Source organism: Condylostylus longicornis, unplaced genomic scaffold (assembly GCF_029603195.1).
Source record: "Condylostylus longicornis isolate FDR11 unplaced genomic scaffold, ASM2960319v2 ptg000013l, whole genome shotgun sequence".
In the NCBI taxonomy this organism is placed as follows: Eukaryota; Metazoa; Arthropoda; class Insecta; order Diptera; family Dolichopodidae; genus Condylostylus; species Condylostylus longicornis.
The window spans coordinates 1,071,429-1,091,910 of NW_026577982.1; the positions used below are offsets into that span (position 1 = coordinate 1,071,429).

At 27.6% G+C, this 20,482-nt stretch overlaps 2 protein-coding genes across 3 annotated transcripts; one reads left to right on the plus strand and one right to left on the minus strand.

The window, feature by feature from the left end:
* Positions 1–453: 453 nt before the first annotated feature.
* On the minus strand, positions 454–16,751 carry LOC129605651 (uncharacterized). Its single transcript, XM_055515544.1, has 4 exons — positions 16,432–16,751; positions 13,536–16,105; positions 7,332–10,994; positions 454–4,296 (listed from the first exon to the last, which is right to left on the minus strand). Exons 1-4 carry the CDS (start codon positions 16,646–16,648, stop codon positions 622–624), a joined length of 10,125 nt encoding a protein of 3,374 aa, XP_055371519.1. The 5' UTR covers positions 16,649–16,751; the 3' UTR covers positions 454–621.
* Positions 16,752–17,549: 798 nt separating this feature from the next.
* On the plus strand, positions 17,550–19,026 carry LOC129605514 (sugar transporter SWEET1). Of its 2 annotated transcripts, none has more exons than XM_055515317.1 (4): positions 17,550–17,764; positions 17,827–18,090; positions 18,160–18,565; positions 18,626–19,026. In XM_055515317.1, exons 2-4 carry the CDS (start codon positions 17,918–17,920, stop codon positions 18,734–18,736), a joined length of 690 nt encoding a protein of 229 aa, XP_055371292.1. In that variant the 5' UTR covers positions 17,550–17,764; positions 17,827–17,917; the 3' UTR covers positions 18,737–19,026. The 2 variants fall into 2 exon arrangements, with proteins under 2 accessions (XP_055371292.1, XP_055371291.1); XM_055515316.1 differs by having other exon boundaries at positions 17,824–18,090; positions 18,626–19,025.
* The last annotated feature ends 1,456 nt before the right edge of the window (positions 19,027–20,482 follow it).

Genomic DNA, 20,482 nt, shown 5'->3' on the forward strand with positions numbered 1-20,482 from the left:
TAGCATTAAATGCCAAATGTTGTTTTTTTTTTTTTCGAAGAAGCAAAGAAAAAGCAAAGAAGATTAGATTTACTTTTTAAGGAATGTAAGCCAGATAGAAATAAAGATGCTCCTTCCTTTAGTATTTCTAATTCATTGAATAAAATATATACGGTCTTTTTTACGACTTTGACAATGCTCGAAGCAAATAGACAACTAGAAAAAATTTGGTTTCTTGTTTTTTCAAGATGTTTCTTTTAGTATTTCTAATTCGTTGGAAAAATTTTACACTGGATTGGATGTCCTTTAAATATATGGCGTCTTGGTTCAAATTGATTATTATTAGAACATGCATTAAATTTCGTAGTTCTGTCATTATTCCTTATCCAACCCAGATATGTTTTATTATTTTTTTGTATTAAGTTTTTAAATTTTAAAGTTTGAAATTTTTATATAAATATGTGCATGTGTATATATGTTTTTTGAAATTATTTATTCATATAAACGAATCTAAAAATCTTAACTACAGATTTGAAATTTTATGAATTTACTTTAGTGATTCATCCTAAATTGTTGCAGATCTGTCGTCCGGAAATTTGTTTTTCATTGATTTTATATTTTCATAATTTTTATAAATTTGGTTTAGGCAGGTTTCCCAATATGATCAACACGTTTAATATTGTTAAAGGGGTTCGGATTATTTTTACTTAAATGAGCAAATGGGGCATCAACACCCGGTACATTTTCATAATGTCCACGTGTTTTACGGTGTGTTTCAAGAAGTGTTTTTTGAATAAAACGATCACCACAAATTCCACATGTATATGGTTTCTCACCGGTATGTCTGCGTATGTGAATTGTTAAATCATTCGATTGAGCGAAAGCTCGATCACAGTAAGTACATTTAAAAGGGCGCTCCCCAGTATGAGTACGCATATGTCTTCTCAATTGATATGCTCTCGAACATCCTTTACCACAAATGCCACATTTATGAGGCTTCTCTCCCGTATGAGTTCGTCTGTGTTCGTGCAAACATGAAGATCTTGGAAATGCTTTATCACATAAATCACATTTAAATGGTTTTTCTCCAGTATGACGCCTCGTATGAACAACAAGAGTAGACGAATTACGAAATTTACGACCACAAAATACGCAAAGAAAATGTTTACCTTCTTCCAAACGTTTTTCATCGTGAAGGTCCATATGTAAACGCAAACCTGTTTTTGTAGTAAATTTTTTTTTACATTTCGGACACTCAAACTTTTTTTCTCGTTGAATATTTGTCTTTAAATGTCGTTTTAATAAATCTGGCTTAGTTGATGCTGCAGTACTACTGTGATGAATTGTAATATGTTTTTCTATATTAGCTTTCCACATAAATTTCATCTGGCAAACATCACATGTATACGATTTTTCATCGTTATAACATTGGCTCTTTTTATGATATTCGAGCAAATCTTCAGAAACATATCGCATATGACATAAATCACATTCGTATTTATGTTCCTTTAATGGATGAACATACCGTTGATGTCTCAATATTTTATAACGACGATCAAATGTTTCAGAACAATTTTGGCATGTGTATAAACGAGATAAAGTTACAGTCTCGCTATTAGTTTCGTCTACATCAGTTTCTGAATCACTGATATTTAACTCATTACCTATCAAGTTTGTCCCAGAATAAAATTTATGAAAATGTCCCTTTCGCACTTCTTCACTTATAAAATTTATTATTTTTTGAATATCTTCTCTGTTATCAGGAATAAGGCTTTTCAAATGATTGCTTTTTTCTACAAAGTCGGGATCTATAGTTTCTATTTCGCCGTGGCCAATTAAATGTCGCCTTAATAAAAATATTTTGTCAAATTTTAAATCACATATTTTACATTCTAAGTATTTTGTTTCGTGAGGCATACAATTATTTTTGTCCAAATCTATACCATCAATGTCAACACCAAAAGTATTATGAGTTCTTTCGTGCAATTTCAGCTTTTTTCTAGTTTGAAACTTTTTTCCGCAATTAGAACATTTAAACTCAGAATGCGATCGGAAATGATTCTGTAAATTTCGATTACTCACAAAATATTGATCACACCACTCACAGTAAAACTTTTTTTCTGAATGAGCTCTTTTATGGCATTTCAACTGAATAAGAGTAGAGAACTTAGCAGAACAATTTATGCAACTATAATGGGTTTTATAGTTCGAATTTGGTTTTAATGGTAAAGGTTCTGCAACGGTTATGGCTTGAACAACAGTTTTCTTTTCCAAATGACTTTTTCGATGTTGTTCTAAATTTTTGGATGTTGTTCCACACTTTACTTTTTCTTCAGAATGCAATAATAAATGCCTCTGCAAATTTCGATTGTTTACAAAAAATCTATCACACGATTCGCAGTAGAAATTCTTTCCCGAATGAGCTTTCATATGAAATTTCAACTGATCGAGATTAGGAAGCTTAGCTGAACATTTTGCGCAATCATACAGAAATGGCCTAGTAATGACTTTGACATCACTTTTCCTTTTGTCTTTTTCTTGTCTTTCATGTGTCGTTTTTGGTTTTGATGGTGGGGATTCCGGAACTTCTATAACTTTAACACCACTTTTCTCTTTGCAATTTTCTTGTCTTTTAAATTCGACTTGTTGATTTAGTGGTTCGACATCTATTTTCTCTAAATTTTTATTTAAAACTTCACAATAAGACTTGGAGGACTCTTTCCCATCGGTTTCAACATGTTCATCAAGTTCTAATTTAATTGGGAGTTCCAAATTGCATTGAGTGCCGGTTAAATTTTCAGTAACTTTTTTGCTGACTAACGAAAAATTTTCATTATGTTTCTCTTTAACTTCATCTCCTCTTATAGATTCTTTTCTTTGTCCATCTTGTTCATCTAAATATATTGTTTCATTTGGCCCACAACTATTTTTGTCTAAGTTTATACCATCAATGTTCCCTTGCCTTTCAAATGTCGTTTTTGGCTTTATTGATAAAAATCCCGAATCTGCTATAACTTTGACTTCACTTTTTTTTTTGTTTTTCTGTTGTCTTTTAAATGAGTTTTTTGGTTTAAGTGTTAAGGATTCCGTAACGCCTACAGTGTCGACATCACCTTTCTTTTCCAAATGCGTTTTCGAATGTCGCTCTAAATTTTTGTTCGATACAAAACATTTATTGCAAACTTCACAATAAAGCTTGGCAGATTTCTTCTCAATCTCATGAGTTTTAATATGCTTATCAAATTCCAGTTTATTTGCAGATTCCAAATTGCATTGATTGCAAGTTAAATTTTCAGTAACTTTTTTGCTGACTAATGGAAAATTGTCATTATTTTCCTGTTCAATTTCATTTTCTCTTGTAGATTCTCCATGTTCATCTACATATATAACTTCCTGTGGTCTACAACTAATTTTGTCTATACCATCAATGTCAACAATTAAATTATTTTGGCTTTTTTCTTGCAATTTCAATTTTATTTCGGGTTTAGACAATTTTTTGCTACTAGGAGATTCGAATTCTTCTTTTCCAATAGAATGCAAATTGTAAAGATGTCTCTGTAAATTCCGATTGTTTACAAAAAATCTTTCACACAATTCGCAATAGAACCTTTTTCCTGAATGAGCTTTCATATGAAATTGCAACTGAGTGGGAGTAGAAAGCTTAGCTGAACACTTTGTGCAACCAAAAAGTCTTTCAAAAGTTGTATTTCGTTTTGATGGTAAAGATTTTGGAACTTCTATAGTTTCGACATCAATTTTCTTTTTGTCGTTCCCTTGTCCTTCAAATAATGTTTGTGGTTTTGATGGCAAAGGTTCCGGAACTGCTATAGGTTTAACATTACCTTTGTTTTCTAAATGATTTTTTAAATGTTGTTCAAAATTTTTAATTAAGGCAAAATTTTTATTGCAAACTTTACAATTAAACTTGGAAGACTTCTTTTCATGGATTTTAACATGTTCATCAAATCCTGATTTAGTTGTAAATTCTAAATTGCATTGATTGCAGATTAAACTTTCAGAAACTTTTTTGCTGACTAACAAAACATTGTCATAATTCTCCTCCACAAATTCATCTTCCCTTATAGAATCTTTTTTCTGTCCATCTTGTTCACTATTAAAATTTTTATCAACATCTGAATCTGAATCAATATTGACAGGTTCTGAGTTAAAAATTTCGTCAAAATCAGTGTTTTCATGTTGGAAATCCTTAATTTCAATTGAATTACAACCTGAATTTTCAACAGCTTCTGCAGAGTTTAATCGACGTAAATAATCAAATAGAGCTTTTTCACTTTCTTCAGTTTTAATTTTAAAATTGTAGGCTGAAATTAAAATTAAAATTATTTACTAAATTTCATGCTCAGAATTGACCAATTTAAAATTTAATATTCTAATGCAACTAATTTTAGTATTTGCCATAGTTCCTTCATAAGATAATATATATATACATACATAATTGTATTCATATTACGTGTTGCGTAAGTAACAATATAAAATTAAAAATGATTGCCATTTTTTTTTTAAATTTATTTTAGATTATTCATTGTTTTAGAACACAAAAACGATACATAATTTCCTTCCATTTCGTCTGCATTTGTGTTTTATAGAATAATGTTACCACTATAAATATGTAGACATACATTTTAATATTATGTGAAGTTACATATGTCCATATGTTTGTATATTGGTCTCATTGGTTTAAACTACATATTATGTACATATGGAAGTACAATCGTAACACATGCATATAACATAATTAAAACAAAATATGTTGTATGTTATGTTTTTATGAAATTACAAATTATTTAAATTTTTGGAAAAATTTCATATATGCTGGCATTATTATTTTTATAAATTATTTGTACTTTTACCCAGTAACACCAATCCTCGCAATTTATGGACCCTACTTTATATTTTTATATCCAACTTTTTAATTATTTATCTGGTTCTCCTAAAATTTTGTGCATTTCTTAATGTATGTTTTTCCCAACCTCTCCCAGCCTCTAGTGAAGATAATATAATTTGGGTTGTAAGTTTCTGTTGCAACATAAATGCCATAAATTAACACATAAATCAGAATTTAGTATTCCTATTAATAGTACGCCTACTATAAAATTCGACTTATTTAATTAATAAACTTAATTTAACCCAATAGTGTGAACGTAAGTTGTTTTTCACTAATTTTAATAACAAAATGTAAATGTTTTCAATTTTTTTGTTGTTCTTTAACAACAAAAAAATTGTTTTTTTGTTTGTATTTTTCAAGTGTTTTCAATCATCATTTTGGTATAAGAAATTAGTTTTTAAGAAAATCAGCTTTGATAAAGTGCGTATGTAACGCACGAAATATATTAGCAAAAAATAAAAAAAAAGTATTTCATTCCGAATAAAAGGAAGTTTTCTTTTCATACCAATAAAAAAAAAAGAATTATATTTCGGAAAAATTATCAACCATTGAAAAAAAAAATTTTTTGAAGTTTGCCATGTTCTTCTGTAAAATTTAGAAACACATTTAAGTATAAAATTTAACAATGTTACTTTAAGTAGCTGCTTTAACTTGCGCCGCAAAAAATTACGAAACAAATAAAATACGCAAAGAAAACACAAGTGTTCCAGGGACTAGTATTAATATATCCGTATTCAACGTGTACATTCAGTCAAACTCATTGTTATAAGAACTTGTTTTTTTAAGTTTTTAAAATTTAAAGTTTGATTTTTATTACAGGAGTAATTCGAAGTAAAACTTGGCAGACTCCATCTTAATCTCACGAATTTAATTTGCTCATCAGATTCTAAATTAGCCTCAAATTCTAAATTGCGTTGCGTAGTTTAAATTCTCAGTAACTTTTTTGATTACTAAAAAATTTTCATCATCTTGCAATTCAAATTCTTCTTCCCTTACAGAATTTTTGTTTTGCCCTCCTTTTTCATCATAAAAATTTTTACTAATACATAAATTTGAATCGACATTGATAGGTTCTGAGCTAAAAATATCATCAAAGTTAGTGTCTTCATGTTTTTTGTCTTTAATTTTCATTAAATTATAATCTGATTTTTCTTCTTGAAATTTTTATTTGAATTTACATATATAGTTTTGATATTCCATCGAAGAAAATCTACTAACTTTTAATTAATTTAGAAAATTACTTTTTATAAAAATAGAAAATACTGCTAATTTTCTGACTCGTCATAAAAATGTAATATTTTTGAGTGAGGAAAACTTCTTTTGGCGATAAAATATTCTGGTAAAAAATCTAAAAATTTAAATCCTAAACTTTACAATTTGGCTTCACACGTCTATTCTATATATCTATAAGTACCCATGCTTTTACGTTGAGATGCGAAAATTTTGCATGAACCAAATACATACATATACAGGGTGTTTGCCATAAGGTGACAAATAACTTCAGGTATGATTTCAGATCCCTGAAATTATTTGCCACCTTATGCGAAACACCTTCTATATACATATACGTACCTGGATTTTATACACTATGTAAGTTTTCTTTTCCAGCTTTAATTTTTTTTCTTAGACACGTTTTTATAATAAATTTTTATAATTAACTACACAACGAACTAGAAATACTAAAGGAAGGAGAATCTTTGTTTCTAGATCGCTTACACTCCCTAAAAAATCGCATCTTGAAAAAAAAGCATATTGAAGTCGAAAACTTCAGGTAAGTCTCTTTCTTTGCTCTAAAAATTTCAAAGTGAAATTAGCATTAAATGCAAAATGTTGTTTTTTTTTTTCGAAGAAGCAAAGAAAAAGCAAAGAAGATTAGATTTACTTTTTAAGGAATGTAAGCCAGATAGAAATAAAGATGCTCCTTCCTTTAGTATTTCTAATTCATTGAATAAAATATATACGGTCTTTTTTACGACTTTGACAATGCTCGAAGCAAATAGACAACTAGAAAAAATTTGGCTTCTTGTTTTTTCAAGATGTTTCTTTTAGTATTTCTAATTCGTTGGAAAAATTTTACACTGGATTGGATGTCCTTTAAATATATGGCGTCTTGGTTCAAATTGATTATTATTAGAACATGCATTAAATTTCGTAGTTCGTTGTAGAGCTGTCATTATTCCTTATCCAACCCAGATATGTTTTATTATTTTTTTGTATTAAGTTTTTAAATTTTAAAGTTTGAAATTTTTATATAAATATGTGCATGTGTATATATGTTTTTTGAAATTATTTATTCATATAAACGAATCTAAAAATCTTAACTACAGATTTGAAATTTTATGAATTTACTTTAGTGATTCATCCTAAATTGTTGCAGATCCGTCGTCCGGAAATTTGTTTTTCATTGATTTTATATTTTCATAATTTTTATAAATTTGGTTTAGGCAGGTATCCCAATATGATCAACACGATTAATATTGTTAAAGGGGTTCGGATTATTTTTACTTAAATGAGCAAATGGGGCATCAACACCCGGTACATTTTCATAATGTCCACGTGTTTTACGGTGTGTTTCAAGAAGTGTTTTTTGAATAAAACGATCACCACAAATTCCACATGCATATGGTTTCTCTCCGGTATGTCTACGAATGTGAATTTTTAAATCATTGTCTTGAGCGAAAGCTCGATCACAGTAAGTACATTTAAAAGGGCGCTCCCCAGTATGAGTACGCATATGTCTTCTCAATTTATATGCTCTCGAACATCCTTTACCACAAATGCCACATTTATGAGGCTTCTCTCCCGTATGAGTTCGTCTGTGTTCGTGCAAACATGAAGATCTTGGAAATGCTTTATCACATAAATCACATTTAAATGGTTTTTCTCCAGTATGACGCCTCGTATGAACAACAAGAGCAGACGAATTACGAAATTTACGACCACAAAATACGCAAAGAAAATGTTTACCTTCTTCCGAACGTTTTTCATCGTGAAGGTCCATATGTAAACGCAAACCTGTTTTTGTAGTAAATTTTTTTTTACATTTCGGACACTCAAACTTTTTTTCTCGTTGAATATTTGTCTTTAAATGTCGTTTTAATAAATCTGGCTTAGTTGATGCTGCAGTACTACTGTGATGAATTGCAATATGTTTTTCTATATTAGCTTTCCACATAAATTTCATCTGGCAAACATCACATGTATACGATTTTTCATCGTTATAACATTGGCTCTTTTTATGATATTCGAGCAAATCTTCAGAAACATATCGCATATGACATAAATCACATTCGTATTTATGTTCCTTTAATGGATGAACATACCGTTGATGTCTCAATATTTTATAACGACGATCAAATGTTTCAGAACAATTTTGGCATGTGTATAAACGAGATAAAGTTACAGTCTCGCTATTAGTTTCGTCTACATCAGTTTCTGAATCACTGATATTTAACTCATTACCTATCAAGTTTGTCCCAGAATAAAATTTATGAAAATGTCCGTTTCGCACTTCTTCACTTATAAAATTTATTATTTTTTGAATATCTTCTCTATTATCAGGAATAAGGCTTTTCAAATGATTGCTTTTTTCTACAAAGTCGGGATCTATAGTTTCTATTTCGCCGTGGCCAATTAAATGTCGCCTTAATAAAAATATTTTGTCAAATTTTAAATCACATATTTTACATTCTAAGTATTTTGTTTCGTGAGGCATACAATTATTTTTGTCCAAATCTATACCATCAATGTCAACACCAAAAGTATTATGAGTTCTTTCGTGCAATTTCAGCTTTTTTTTAGTTTGAAACTTTTTTTCGCAATTAGAACATTTAAACTCAGAATGCGATCGGAAATGATTCTGTAAATTTCGATTACTCACAAAATATTGATCACACCACTCACAGTAAAACTTTTTTTCTGAATGAGCTCTTTTATGGCATTTCAACTGAATAAGAGTAGAGAACTTAGCAGAACAATTTATGCAACTATAATGGGTTTTATAGTTCGAATTTGGTTTTAATGTTAAAGGTTCTGCAACGGTTATGGCTTGAACAACAGTTTTCTTTTCCAAATGACTTTTTCGATGTTGGTCTAAATTTTTGGATGTTGTTCCACACTTTACTTTTTCTTCAGAATGCAATAATAAATGCCTCTGCAAATTTCGATTGTTTACAAAAAATCTATCACACGATTCGCAGTAGAAATTCTTTCCCGAATGAGCTTTCATATGAAATTTCAACTGATCGAGATTAGGAAGCTTAGCTGAACATTTTGCGCAATCATACAGAAATGGCCTAGTAATAACTTTGACATCACTTTTCGTTTTGTCTTTTTCTTGTCTTTCATGTGTCGTTTTTGGTTTTGATGGTGGGGATTCCGGAACTTCTATAACTTTAACACCACTTTTCTCTTTGCAATTTTCTTGTCTTTTAAATTCGACTTGTTGATTTAGTGGTTCGACATCTATTTTCTCTAAATTTTTATTTAAAACTTCACAATAAGACTTGGAGGACTCTTTCCCATCGGTTTCAACATGTTCATCAAGTTCTAATTTAATTGGAAGTTCCAAATTGCATTGAGTGCCGGTTAAATTTTCAGTAACTTTTTTGCTGACTAACGAAAAATTTTCATTATGTTTCTCTTTAACTTCATCTTCTCTTATAGATTCTTTTCTTTGTCCATCTTGTTCATCTAAATATATTGTTTCATTTGGCCCACAACTATTTTTGTCTAAGTTTATACCATCAATGTTCCCTTGCCTTTCAAATGTCGTTTTTGGCTTTATTGATAAAAATCCCGAATCTGCTATAACTTTGACTTCACTTTTTTTTTTGTTTTTCTGTTGTCTTTTAAATGAGTTTTTTGGTTTAAGTGTTAAGGATTCCGTAACGCCTACAGTGTCGACATCACCTTTCTTTTCCAAATGCGTTTTCGAATGTCGCTCTAAATTTTTGTTCGATACAAAACATTTATTGCAAACTTCGCAATAAAACTTGGCAGATTTCTTCTCAATCTCATGAGTTTTAATATGCTTATCAAATTCCAGTTTATTTGCAGATTCCAAATTGCATTGATTGCAAGTTAAATTTTCAGTAACTTTTTTGCTGACTAATGGAAAATTGTCATTATTTTCCTGTTCAATTTCATTTTCTCTTGTAGATTCTCCATGTTCATCTACATATATAACTTCCTGTGGTCTACAACTAATTTTGTCTATACCATCAATGTCAACAATTAAATTATTTTGGCTTTTTTCTTGCAATTTCAATTTTATTTCGGGTTTAGACAATTTTTTGCTACTAGGAGATTCGAATTCTTCTTTTCCAATAGAATGCAAATTGTAAAGATGTCTCTGTAAATTCCGATTGTTTACAAAAAATCTTTCACACAATTCGCAATAGAACCTTTTTCCTGAATGAGCTTTCATATGAAATTGCAACTGAGTGGGAGTAGAAAGCTTAGCTGAACACTTTGTGCAACCAAAAAGTCTTTCAAAAGTTGTATTTCGTTTTGATGGTAAAGATTTTGGAACTTCTATAGTTTCGACATCAATTTTCTTTTTGTCGTTCCCTTGTCCTTCAAATAATGTTTGTGGTTTTGATGGCAAAGGTTCCGGAACTGCTATAGGTTTAACATTAAATTTGTTTTCTAAATGATTTTTTAAATGTTGTTCAAAATTTTTAATTAAGGCAAAATTTTTATTGCAAACTTTACAAATAAACTTGGAAGACTTCTTTTCATGGATTTTAACATGTTCATCAAATCCTGATTTAGTTGTAAATTCTAAATTGCATTGATTGCAGATTAAACTTTCAGAAACTTTTTTGCTGACTAACAAAACATTGTCATAATTCTCCTCCACAAATTCATCTTCCCTTATAGAATCTTTTTTCTGTCCATCTTGTTCACTATTAAAATTTTTATCAATATCTGAATCTGAATCAATATTGACAGGTTCTGAGTTAAAAATTTCGTCAAAATCAGTGTTTTCATGTTGGAAATCATTAATTTCAATTGAATTACAATCTGAATTTTCAACAGCTTCTGCAGAGTTTAATCGACGTAAATAATCAAATAGATCTTTTTCACTTTCTTCAGTTTTAATTTTAAAATTGTAGGCTGAAATTAAAATTAAAATTATTTACTAAATTTCATGCTCAGAATTGACCAATTTAAAATTTAATATTCTAATGCAACTAATTTTAGTATTTGCCATAGTTCCTTCATAAGATAATATATATATGTACATACATAATTGTATTCATATTACGTGTTGCGTAAGTAACAATATAAAATTAAAAATGATTGCCATTTTTTTTTTTAATTTATTTTAAATTATTCATTGTTTTAGAACACAAAAACGATACATAATTTCCTTCCATTTCGTCTGCATTTGTGTTTTATAGAATAATGTTACCACTATAAATATGTAGACATACATTTTAATCTTATGTGAAGTTACATATGTCCATATGTTTGTATATTGGTCTCATTGGTTTAAACTACATATTATGTACATATGGAAGTACAATCGTAACACATGCATATAACATAATTAAAACAAAATATGTTGTATGTTATGTTTTTATGAAATTACAAATTATTTAAATTTTTGGAAAAATTTCATATATGCTGGCATTATTATTTTTATAAATTATTTGTACTTTTACCCAGTAACACCAATCCTCGCAATTTATGGGCCCTACTTTATATTTTTATATCCAACTTTTTAATCATTTATCTGGTTCTCCTAAAATTTTAAAAGATAATATAATTTGGGTTGTAAGTTTCTGTTGCAACATAAATGCCATAAATTAACACATAAATCAGAATTTAGTATTCCTATTAATAGTACGCCTACTATAAAATTCGACTTATTTAATTAATAAACTTAATTTAACCCAATAGTGTGAACGTAAGTTGTTTTTCACTAATTTTAATAACAAAATGTAAATGTTTTCAATTTTTTTGTTGTTCTTTAACAACAAAAAAATTGTTTTTTTGTTTGTATTTTTCAAGTGTTTTCAATCATCATTTTGGTATAAGAAATTAGTTTTTAAGAAAATCAGCTTTGATAAAGTGCGTATGTAACGCACGAAATATATTAGCAAAAAATAAAAAAAAAGTATTTCATTCCGAATAAAAGGAAGTTTTCTTTTCATACCAATAAAAAAAAAAGAATTATATTTCGGAAAAATTATCAACCATTGAAAAAAAAAATTTTTTGAAGTTTGCCATGTTCTTCTGTAAATTTAGAAACACATTTAAGTATAAAATTTAACAATGTTACTTTAAGTAGCTGCTTTAACTTGCGCCGCAAAAAATTACGAAACAAATAAAATACGCAAAGAAAACACAAGTGTTCCAGGGACTAGTATTAATATATCCGTATTCAACGTGTACATTCAGTCAAACTCATTGTTATAAGAACTTGTTTTTTTAAGTTTTTAAAATTTAAAGTTTGATTTTTATTACAGGAGTAATTCGAAGTAAAACTTGGCAGACTCCATCTTAATCTCACGAATTTAATTTGCTCATCAGATTCTAAATTAGCCTCAAATTCTAAATTGCGTTGCGTAGTTTAAATTCTCAGTAACTTTTTTGATTACTAAAAAATTTTCATCATCTTGCAATTCAAATTCTTCTTCCTTTTTTTAAATTCTTTAATTTTTCTCTTTCTCCGATGTTCATCATAAAATTTTATATCAGAATATGAATGTGAACCTTCCATTAAGGTAAGTTCTGACTTAAAAATTTCATCAAAGTTAGCAATTTTTAATTTTTTCTTCTTTAAGTAATCTTCATTTTTTTCGTCTTTAACTTTCATTAAATTATAATTCAATATTTCAACAGCACCAGCAGAACTAAATGGCTTATTTTGACATAAATAATGAAGAAGAGTATTTTCATTTTCTTCAGATTTAATTTAAAAATTGTAGACTGCAATTGAAATTAACATTATTTACTAAATTTCATGCTCAGAGTCGTCCAATTTTAAATTTAATATTCTAATGTAAAAGTAACTTTTATAAAACTGTTTAACAGTGGTACTCAATTTATGCGGCAGTATCCATTTGATATTTCCATTTAAATCATATGTATGTACATTTAAGTATTGGTCATACGTTGATTCCTTCAATATATTCTTAATTTTAATCATATTATGAGTTGCGTGGTATGAATACCAATGTAAAATTAATAACTATTGCTTTTATTTAAGTTTTATTTTACATTATTCATTGCTTTAGAACAACAAAATAATACATGATTTTCTTATATTTTATCTAATTTTTACAATAATATATACCTACTGTAAATTTAGGGATCAATATATATTGTATAAATATCTATATTGGCTTCTAAGACCTACACAATGTACAATTTTTGCTTGTATAAAAAATTAGAACACAAAATAAGTTGTACGTTTTTTTATGAAAATTATAAATTACTTAATTTACGGAAAAATTTCATTGATATTATTTTGTTGACTCAAGTTATTTTCTAGTTAGAAATAATGGAAATTTCAGTCGAAACAAATTAAAGAACCATCCTAATAGCTTTTTAAATTAGTTTCCAGAATAATTTCTGCCAGTGTTATGATTTTTACATACATATAATTTGTACTTTATGTAATATATTTTATTCAGTTAGAATCATTGTTATAAGAACTTGTTTCAGATTCTAATATTGTGTAATTCGTCGCACATAAAGAACCTCCATTATGGGGAGTATTGCTTATAACAGAAGTACTTTGCAATAAAGGCAATGTTAACGGATTACATTGTATATAAGGATGATGCGCCTGAGCACCTGTTACAAAACTTGAGATGTCTTTATAATTGAATGAGGAATTTCCAATTCCTACATCAGAGTCAGGGTTACGATCTACAATATGTTGAGGCAGGCTATTAACTTTATTAATTGAATTCTTTACTTTTCCTAGATGTGATTCCATAGTGACATTTTCATCGTCCGGCAATTCATTTTTCATGGGTTTTGTATCTTCATTATTTTTTAACGAATTCGGTTTAGGCAGTCCAATTTGATCAACACGACCAGCATTGTTTAAAGGGTTCGGATTATTTTGACTTAAATGAGCAAATGGAACATCAACACCCGCGACATCTTCATAATGTCCACGAGTTTTACGGTGTGTTTGAAGCGCTGTCCCTTGAATGAAACGTTCGCCACAAATACCACATGTATATGGTTTCTCACCGGTATGTCGGCGTATGTGAATTGTTAAATCATTCGATTGAGTGAAAGCCCGATCACAGTAAGTACATTTATAAGGTCGATCCCCAGTATGAATACGCATATGTCTTGTCAATTTATTTGATCTTGAAAATCCTTTGCCACAAGTGTTACATAGATGAGGTTTTTCTCCTGTATGTGTACGTCGGTGTGTTCGTAAATCTGAAGATCTTGGAAATCCCTTATCACAAAAATCACATTTAAATGGCTTCTCTCCTGTATGGCGTCTTGTGTGAACAACAAGATTAGACGAATTACGAAATTTTCGACCACAAAATACGCAAAGGAAATGTTTACCTTCATCTCCTATATCTGTACGTTTTTCATCATGCACTTTCATATGACAACGTAAATTATCTTTTCTACTAAATTTTTTTTTACATTTTGGGCATTCAAACTTTTTTTCTGCTGGATTATGTGTTCGTAAATGACGTTCTAAATGCTCTGGTCTTGAAAATTTTTTGTAACATATTTCACAATCTAGCTTACACTTAGATGAATATTTTCGAATAAGCTTTTGTGGTGCTCTAGTTCTACTATGATGAATTCTAATATGTTCTTCTATATTAGCTTTCCACATAAATTTCATCTGGCAAACATCACATGTATACGATTTTTCATCGTTATAACATTGGCTCTTTTTATGATATTCGAGCAAATCTTCAGAAACATATCGCATATGACATAAATCACATTCGTATTTATGTTCCTCTAACGAATGAACATACCGTTGGTGTCTTAATATTTTATAACGACGATCAAATATCTCAAAACAATTTTCGCATGTGTATAAACGAGATAAAGTTACTGTCTCGCTATTAGTTTCGTCTACATCAGTTTCTGAATCGCTGAAATTTAACTCATTACCTATCAAATTTGTCCCAGAATAAAATTTATGAAAATGTCCGTTTCGCACTTCTTCACTTATAAAATTTATTATTCTTTGAATATCTTCTCTACTATCAGGAATAAGGCTTTTCAAATAATAACTTTTTTCTACAAAGTTGGGATCTATAGTTTCTATTTCGCTGTGGCCAATTAAATGTCGCCTTAATAAAAATATTTTGTCAAATTTTAAATCACATATTTTACATTCTAAGTATTTTGTTTCGTGAGGCATACAATTATTTTTGTCCAAATCTATACCATCAATGTCAACACCAAAAGTATTATGAGTTCTTTCGTGTAATTTCAATTTTAATTTAGTTTCAAAATTTTTTTCGCAATTTGAACATTTAAACTCTTCCTTTTCCTCAGAATGCAATTTTAAGTGCCTCTGCAAATTTCGATTGTTTACAAAAAATCTATCACACAATTCGCAGTAGAAGCTCTTCCCCGTATGAGCTTTCATGTGACATTTTAATTGTACAGGACTAGAAAACTTAGCTGAACAACTCGTACAACCATAATGTCTATCAATTGCCATTTTTAATTTTGATGGTACAAACTCCGGAACTTCTAGAACTTTGACATCACTTTTCTTTTTCAAATGCTTTTTTGAATGCCGTTCTAAATTTTTGTTCGATACAAAATTTTTATTGCAAACTTCGCAATAAAACCTGGCAGACTCCTTTTCATTCTCATGAGTTTTAATATGCTCATCAAATTCTAATTTAACAGCAAATTCTATATTACATTGGTTGCAGATTAAATTCTCAGTAACTTTTTTGATTAAAAAATATTCATCATTTTGCTGTTCAAATTCTTCTTCCCTTACAGAATTTTTGTTTTGCCCTCCTTTTTCATCATAAAAATTTTTACTAATACATAAATTTGAATCGACATTTATAGGTTCTGAGCTAAAAATATCATCAAAGTTAGTGTCTTCATGTTTTTCGTCTTTAATTTTCATTAAATTATAATCTGATTTTTCAATAGCATCAGCAGAGTTAAATAGTTCATTTCGACGTAAATAATCAACTAGAGCATTTTCACTTTCTTCAGTTTTAATTTTAAAATTGTAGGCTGAAATTAAAATTAAAATTATTTACTAAATTTAATGCTCAGCAGCGAGCAAATTTTAATTTAATTTTTCTAATGCAACTAAGTTGTACCACAGAAATGGTATTTAACGAAGTATAAAGTTTTTTAAAAATGGTCACTTGAGACATATTCTCATACAGCAGTGTTTTAAGATATTTTCTTGCACCGCATTTAAATCATGTATGTATATTTGTCAATTATTATTATTCAATTGGATGGATATAAATTCATATTATATGTTTGATCTAGCATTATGCTGTCATGACTAGTTATAAATGTGGAGAATTAAAAAAAAGTCAAGTACGTACCTGTAATTAGTTCTTGTTGGCAGGAGTCACAAATTTTTGTTGGTAATTCCACAGATTCGTTCCATTTAACTTGAAAAAGTTTTAACAGAATATCACCCAATGAAAGCGGTGAATGGAATGTTTCAGCAACAGAATATAAGGATGTTAAAGTATCGCACTCAGCCAAACATGATCGACATGTAATATCAATATTTAGATTTTGTATTATCTTAGGCATTTTGTACAAATTATATCTACGATATTAGTAGATCTATGTATATATATATTTATTTTATAAAGCACACATTAAACAAATATGGATGTAATAAAATTTACTACAGCTCTTACTAATTTGTTAAATTATTAACTATTAATGACGTTTAAAACCAAATTAAGGGATGAACAGAAAAGTATTAAATAGATCAGAATGTGTTCTGAAATTAAACATATTGACGTCGAAAATGCAGGGGTGATATCGCGTAACTTAATAGTAATTGTTTTACCAGTTTTGAAAATTAGCATCTTTTACTTGTTCAAACTACTCATGAACTTTATTATGCAACTTGTGAATGGAACAGCCTTGTTCTGTATATATGTAAGTAAAACATAATTTTAATTTTTTTGGCATAACCTTTTTTTTTTTTAGCTAGCTTTTTCTTTTATTATTCAAATGCCAATTACAAAGGAAAAGACGTTAAGTATTATAAACCAATATCAAAATAACTCCGAAAATACACAATCGATTTGTTTTGAGTCAAAAATGCTATATCCATCTACTAGAAACAAATAACGTAATTGAACAGATCATTTACGCGTTAGTTCGTGGTAATGTAGTTGGGGTCAATTTTTGCTAACCATGAATTGTTAGAACATATAAAATACATATATACACATATATTCTGTATGTTATATATATGTTATATACATATATTATTATTTGTTATTCATTATACATAATATTATATATTTTTCAGTGAGAATTTAAAAAATTAAAATTTTCCAGAATATAAAGATAGGTCACATCCCTTAATTATTATACCAAACTCTCTCAATTTGTTAAAGCGAATTGACAATTGACACATAAATATTTAAGTAATTTATCTTATCAAAATTTACATTAAAACTATGTCCACAGTTTTATTATCAAAGTTGACATAAACTAATACAAGTTTATTGAAAACTTTATTCTACTCTTCAACCCATTTAACCAAAGTTTAATTATTTTTAATTAAATAATATTATGTACTATAATTAACGTAGTGTGAAAACTTGTTACCGTAGTGTAATGCAAAAGGTAACGAATTCAAGTTTAGTATGTGCAAATTTTTAAAAGCTAATAGACGTTACTTACCTGGTGAGATATAAAGAATTTTATTGTAGTAAGCGAATTAATTTTATTTTTTTTTTTTACAGTAGACAATCGATTATTTTGTGACCTTGGAAATTATTTTCAATTGAGTTTTTAATTCATTTTGTTTTTATTTAAGTTTTTATTATATAGAGAAGAATGATCAAGTCAATAGGATTATCATTGGTACCTTATTCAAATATTCTAGCAAAAATTGCTGGAACTTTAACTTCACTTCAATTTTTATCTGGATTCTTTTTCTTAAATGATATTCGTAAAAAAAATTCAACAATTGGTTTTCCCGTATGGCCTTTTTTGGGTGGTATTGTTTTGTAAGTTTTACATAAATTTTAAAATTAGCTATGTATATCGAAATTTGATTTATTTTAAATAATTTTTAGGTGTGCAATTAGTTTAAAATTTGGGGTTATTATACGTGATGATGCTATGATAAAAGTTAATTTTTTGGGTTTTGCTTTAAATATTGTATTTATGATGGTTTTTTATTATTTTACTCCAAATGAAAATAAATTGAAACTTTGGGGTCAAATAGGCTTAAGTGGATTATTTACAGCTGGTTGTTTTGCTTATGCAGATTGGGAAAATCCAAATTTAGTTGAATTTCGTCTTGGAATGTTAATTACTATTGTTTTAGTATTTTTAGTAGGATCACCACTATTAAGTTTAGGTGATATAATGAAAAAAAGAAGTACAGAAGGATTACCATTTGCAATGATATTCTCCGGAACACTTGTATCAGCTTCTTGGATGTTATACGGTTTTTCCATTTTAAATGATCTTATGGTGGTATGATTTTCAATATTTTTAAACAATCAAACTTTTTCTCTTATTTACTTTTTTTTTTAGTTCCAAAATGCATTCCTCCTATTTCTCAGTGGAATACAATTATCATTATTTGCTATTTACCCGTCAAGCGCTAATAAAAATGACAATATTAGAGATAAGAAAACCAAATAACTACTAATTATTTTAACATTTCTAATCTATTAAATGGATAAGATAAAGATTGTGATGATACATTTTCCTGTGGTAAAATTTTGACAATAATAGTTTTGTAAAATACAAAAATAGGACAAATGATTGCAATACAATACCGTTTTTGTTATTTAATCACTAAAAAATTTATTTGGAAAAGTTAGTTAGGAAATAATTATTGATTGTATATACATACATACATACAAATATATTGTTAAAAATCAGAGCTATTTTTTTGAAGAATTGTTAATAAAGTTAATTGTTATAGATAGTATAAAATTATAATGATTTTTATTTTATTGATTTTAGTCAAGTAGGTAACTACATAGTTTTAAAATTTATGGGTATTCTTCTGTATTCAACACAGGTTATACACAATATAATAATTTAATCAATTTGAATTTTCTTATATGGAGAAAATGAAATTTTTAAATTAATTAAAAAACATCGATTTTAATTTGTACAGTAACTCACTCGAAGACATTGAAGACAAAAGAAGCTACAAAATAATCTAATTCAAAGCTTTAATATGGAAAGATGAAACACTTGTTATGTCCAAAAGTACTATAGTATCCATAGCATAACATATTAAAGATAAATAGAAGCAGTTATCTACCGGCGAGATACACATGATACCAGAAATGTTATAGAATAGACTGATAAATAGTTGCTCATTCCAAATTAAATCTTAACATTTTAAAAAAATAAAAATGCATAATAGTATTTTATTAAATATATTTCTTTTTTTTTTAAATATTTATATATATATATATATTTTTTTTCCATTATCATCTGATTTCTATACATATTTAATATTTCTTACCGTCTTCAATCATAATTTAATTTTATTTTGTTAAGTACACAATTTTAGTTACGTTTTTTTTTTTATGAAAAACTGAAATTAAAAACCAAAAAAAAAAAATTAGTTGTAATATATATGCATGGTTTTCTTAAAATCATTTTTTTGAAAATTTATTCCCTTATAATTATTTTAAACTTTTTTTAAGCTCAAATAAAAGTTGTCTTTGATTTTGTTTAATTTAAATTTCAATAACCTGAATGTATAAAAAGAAATTTTAAATAAACTCATCTTGTTTTTTCAAAATTAACAACATAATATATTAAATTATATAATAATATTTATATATATATATAAATATACTGCATATTTAATATAATTATTAAATAATTTATGTATGTAAAATACAAATAACTCATATTTTGTACAATACATAAATAAATAATATATGCATGCATATAATTACAATTGTTTGCTATAGTTAATATAATATATTTTGTTTTTTATTTAATTATGATATTCTTAGAATAATTTTTTAATTTTTAAAATTCACATATACATTAATTAACTGGAAAATTAAAATTATAATGAAATTATTTAACATATTAATTGGTATTATACCAATTTTTTTTTTTTAAATATTTTATGGATTATAATAAATTTTTCGATAACTTTTTAAAATTTTGATAGCCTAATTACATTAAAACAATTCAAGAGGAAAAATGAAATAAATATTAAATAGTTTCATAATTATTATTTTTTCAAATTTAATTAAAAAATTTTATTAAATTAAAATTATAAAAAAGTGAAAATATTCCTCATTTTTTGTCGAAAAATATAATTTGAATAAATTACAAATAATTCGCAATATTTTGTAGAAAAATAATTTATTTTATAAGTGGATTTAGGCTTATGTTAAGCAATAAAAA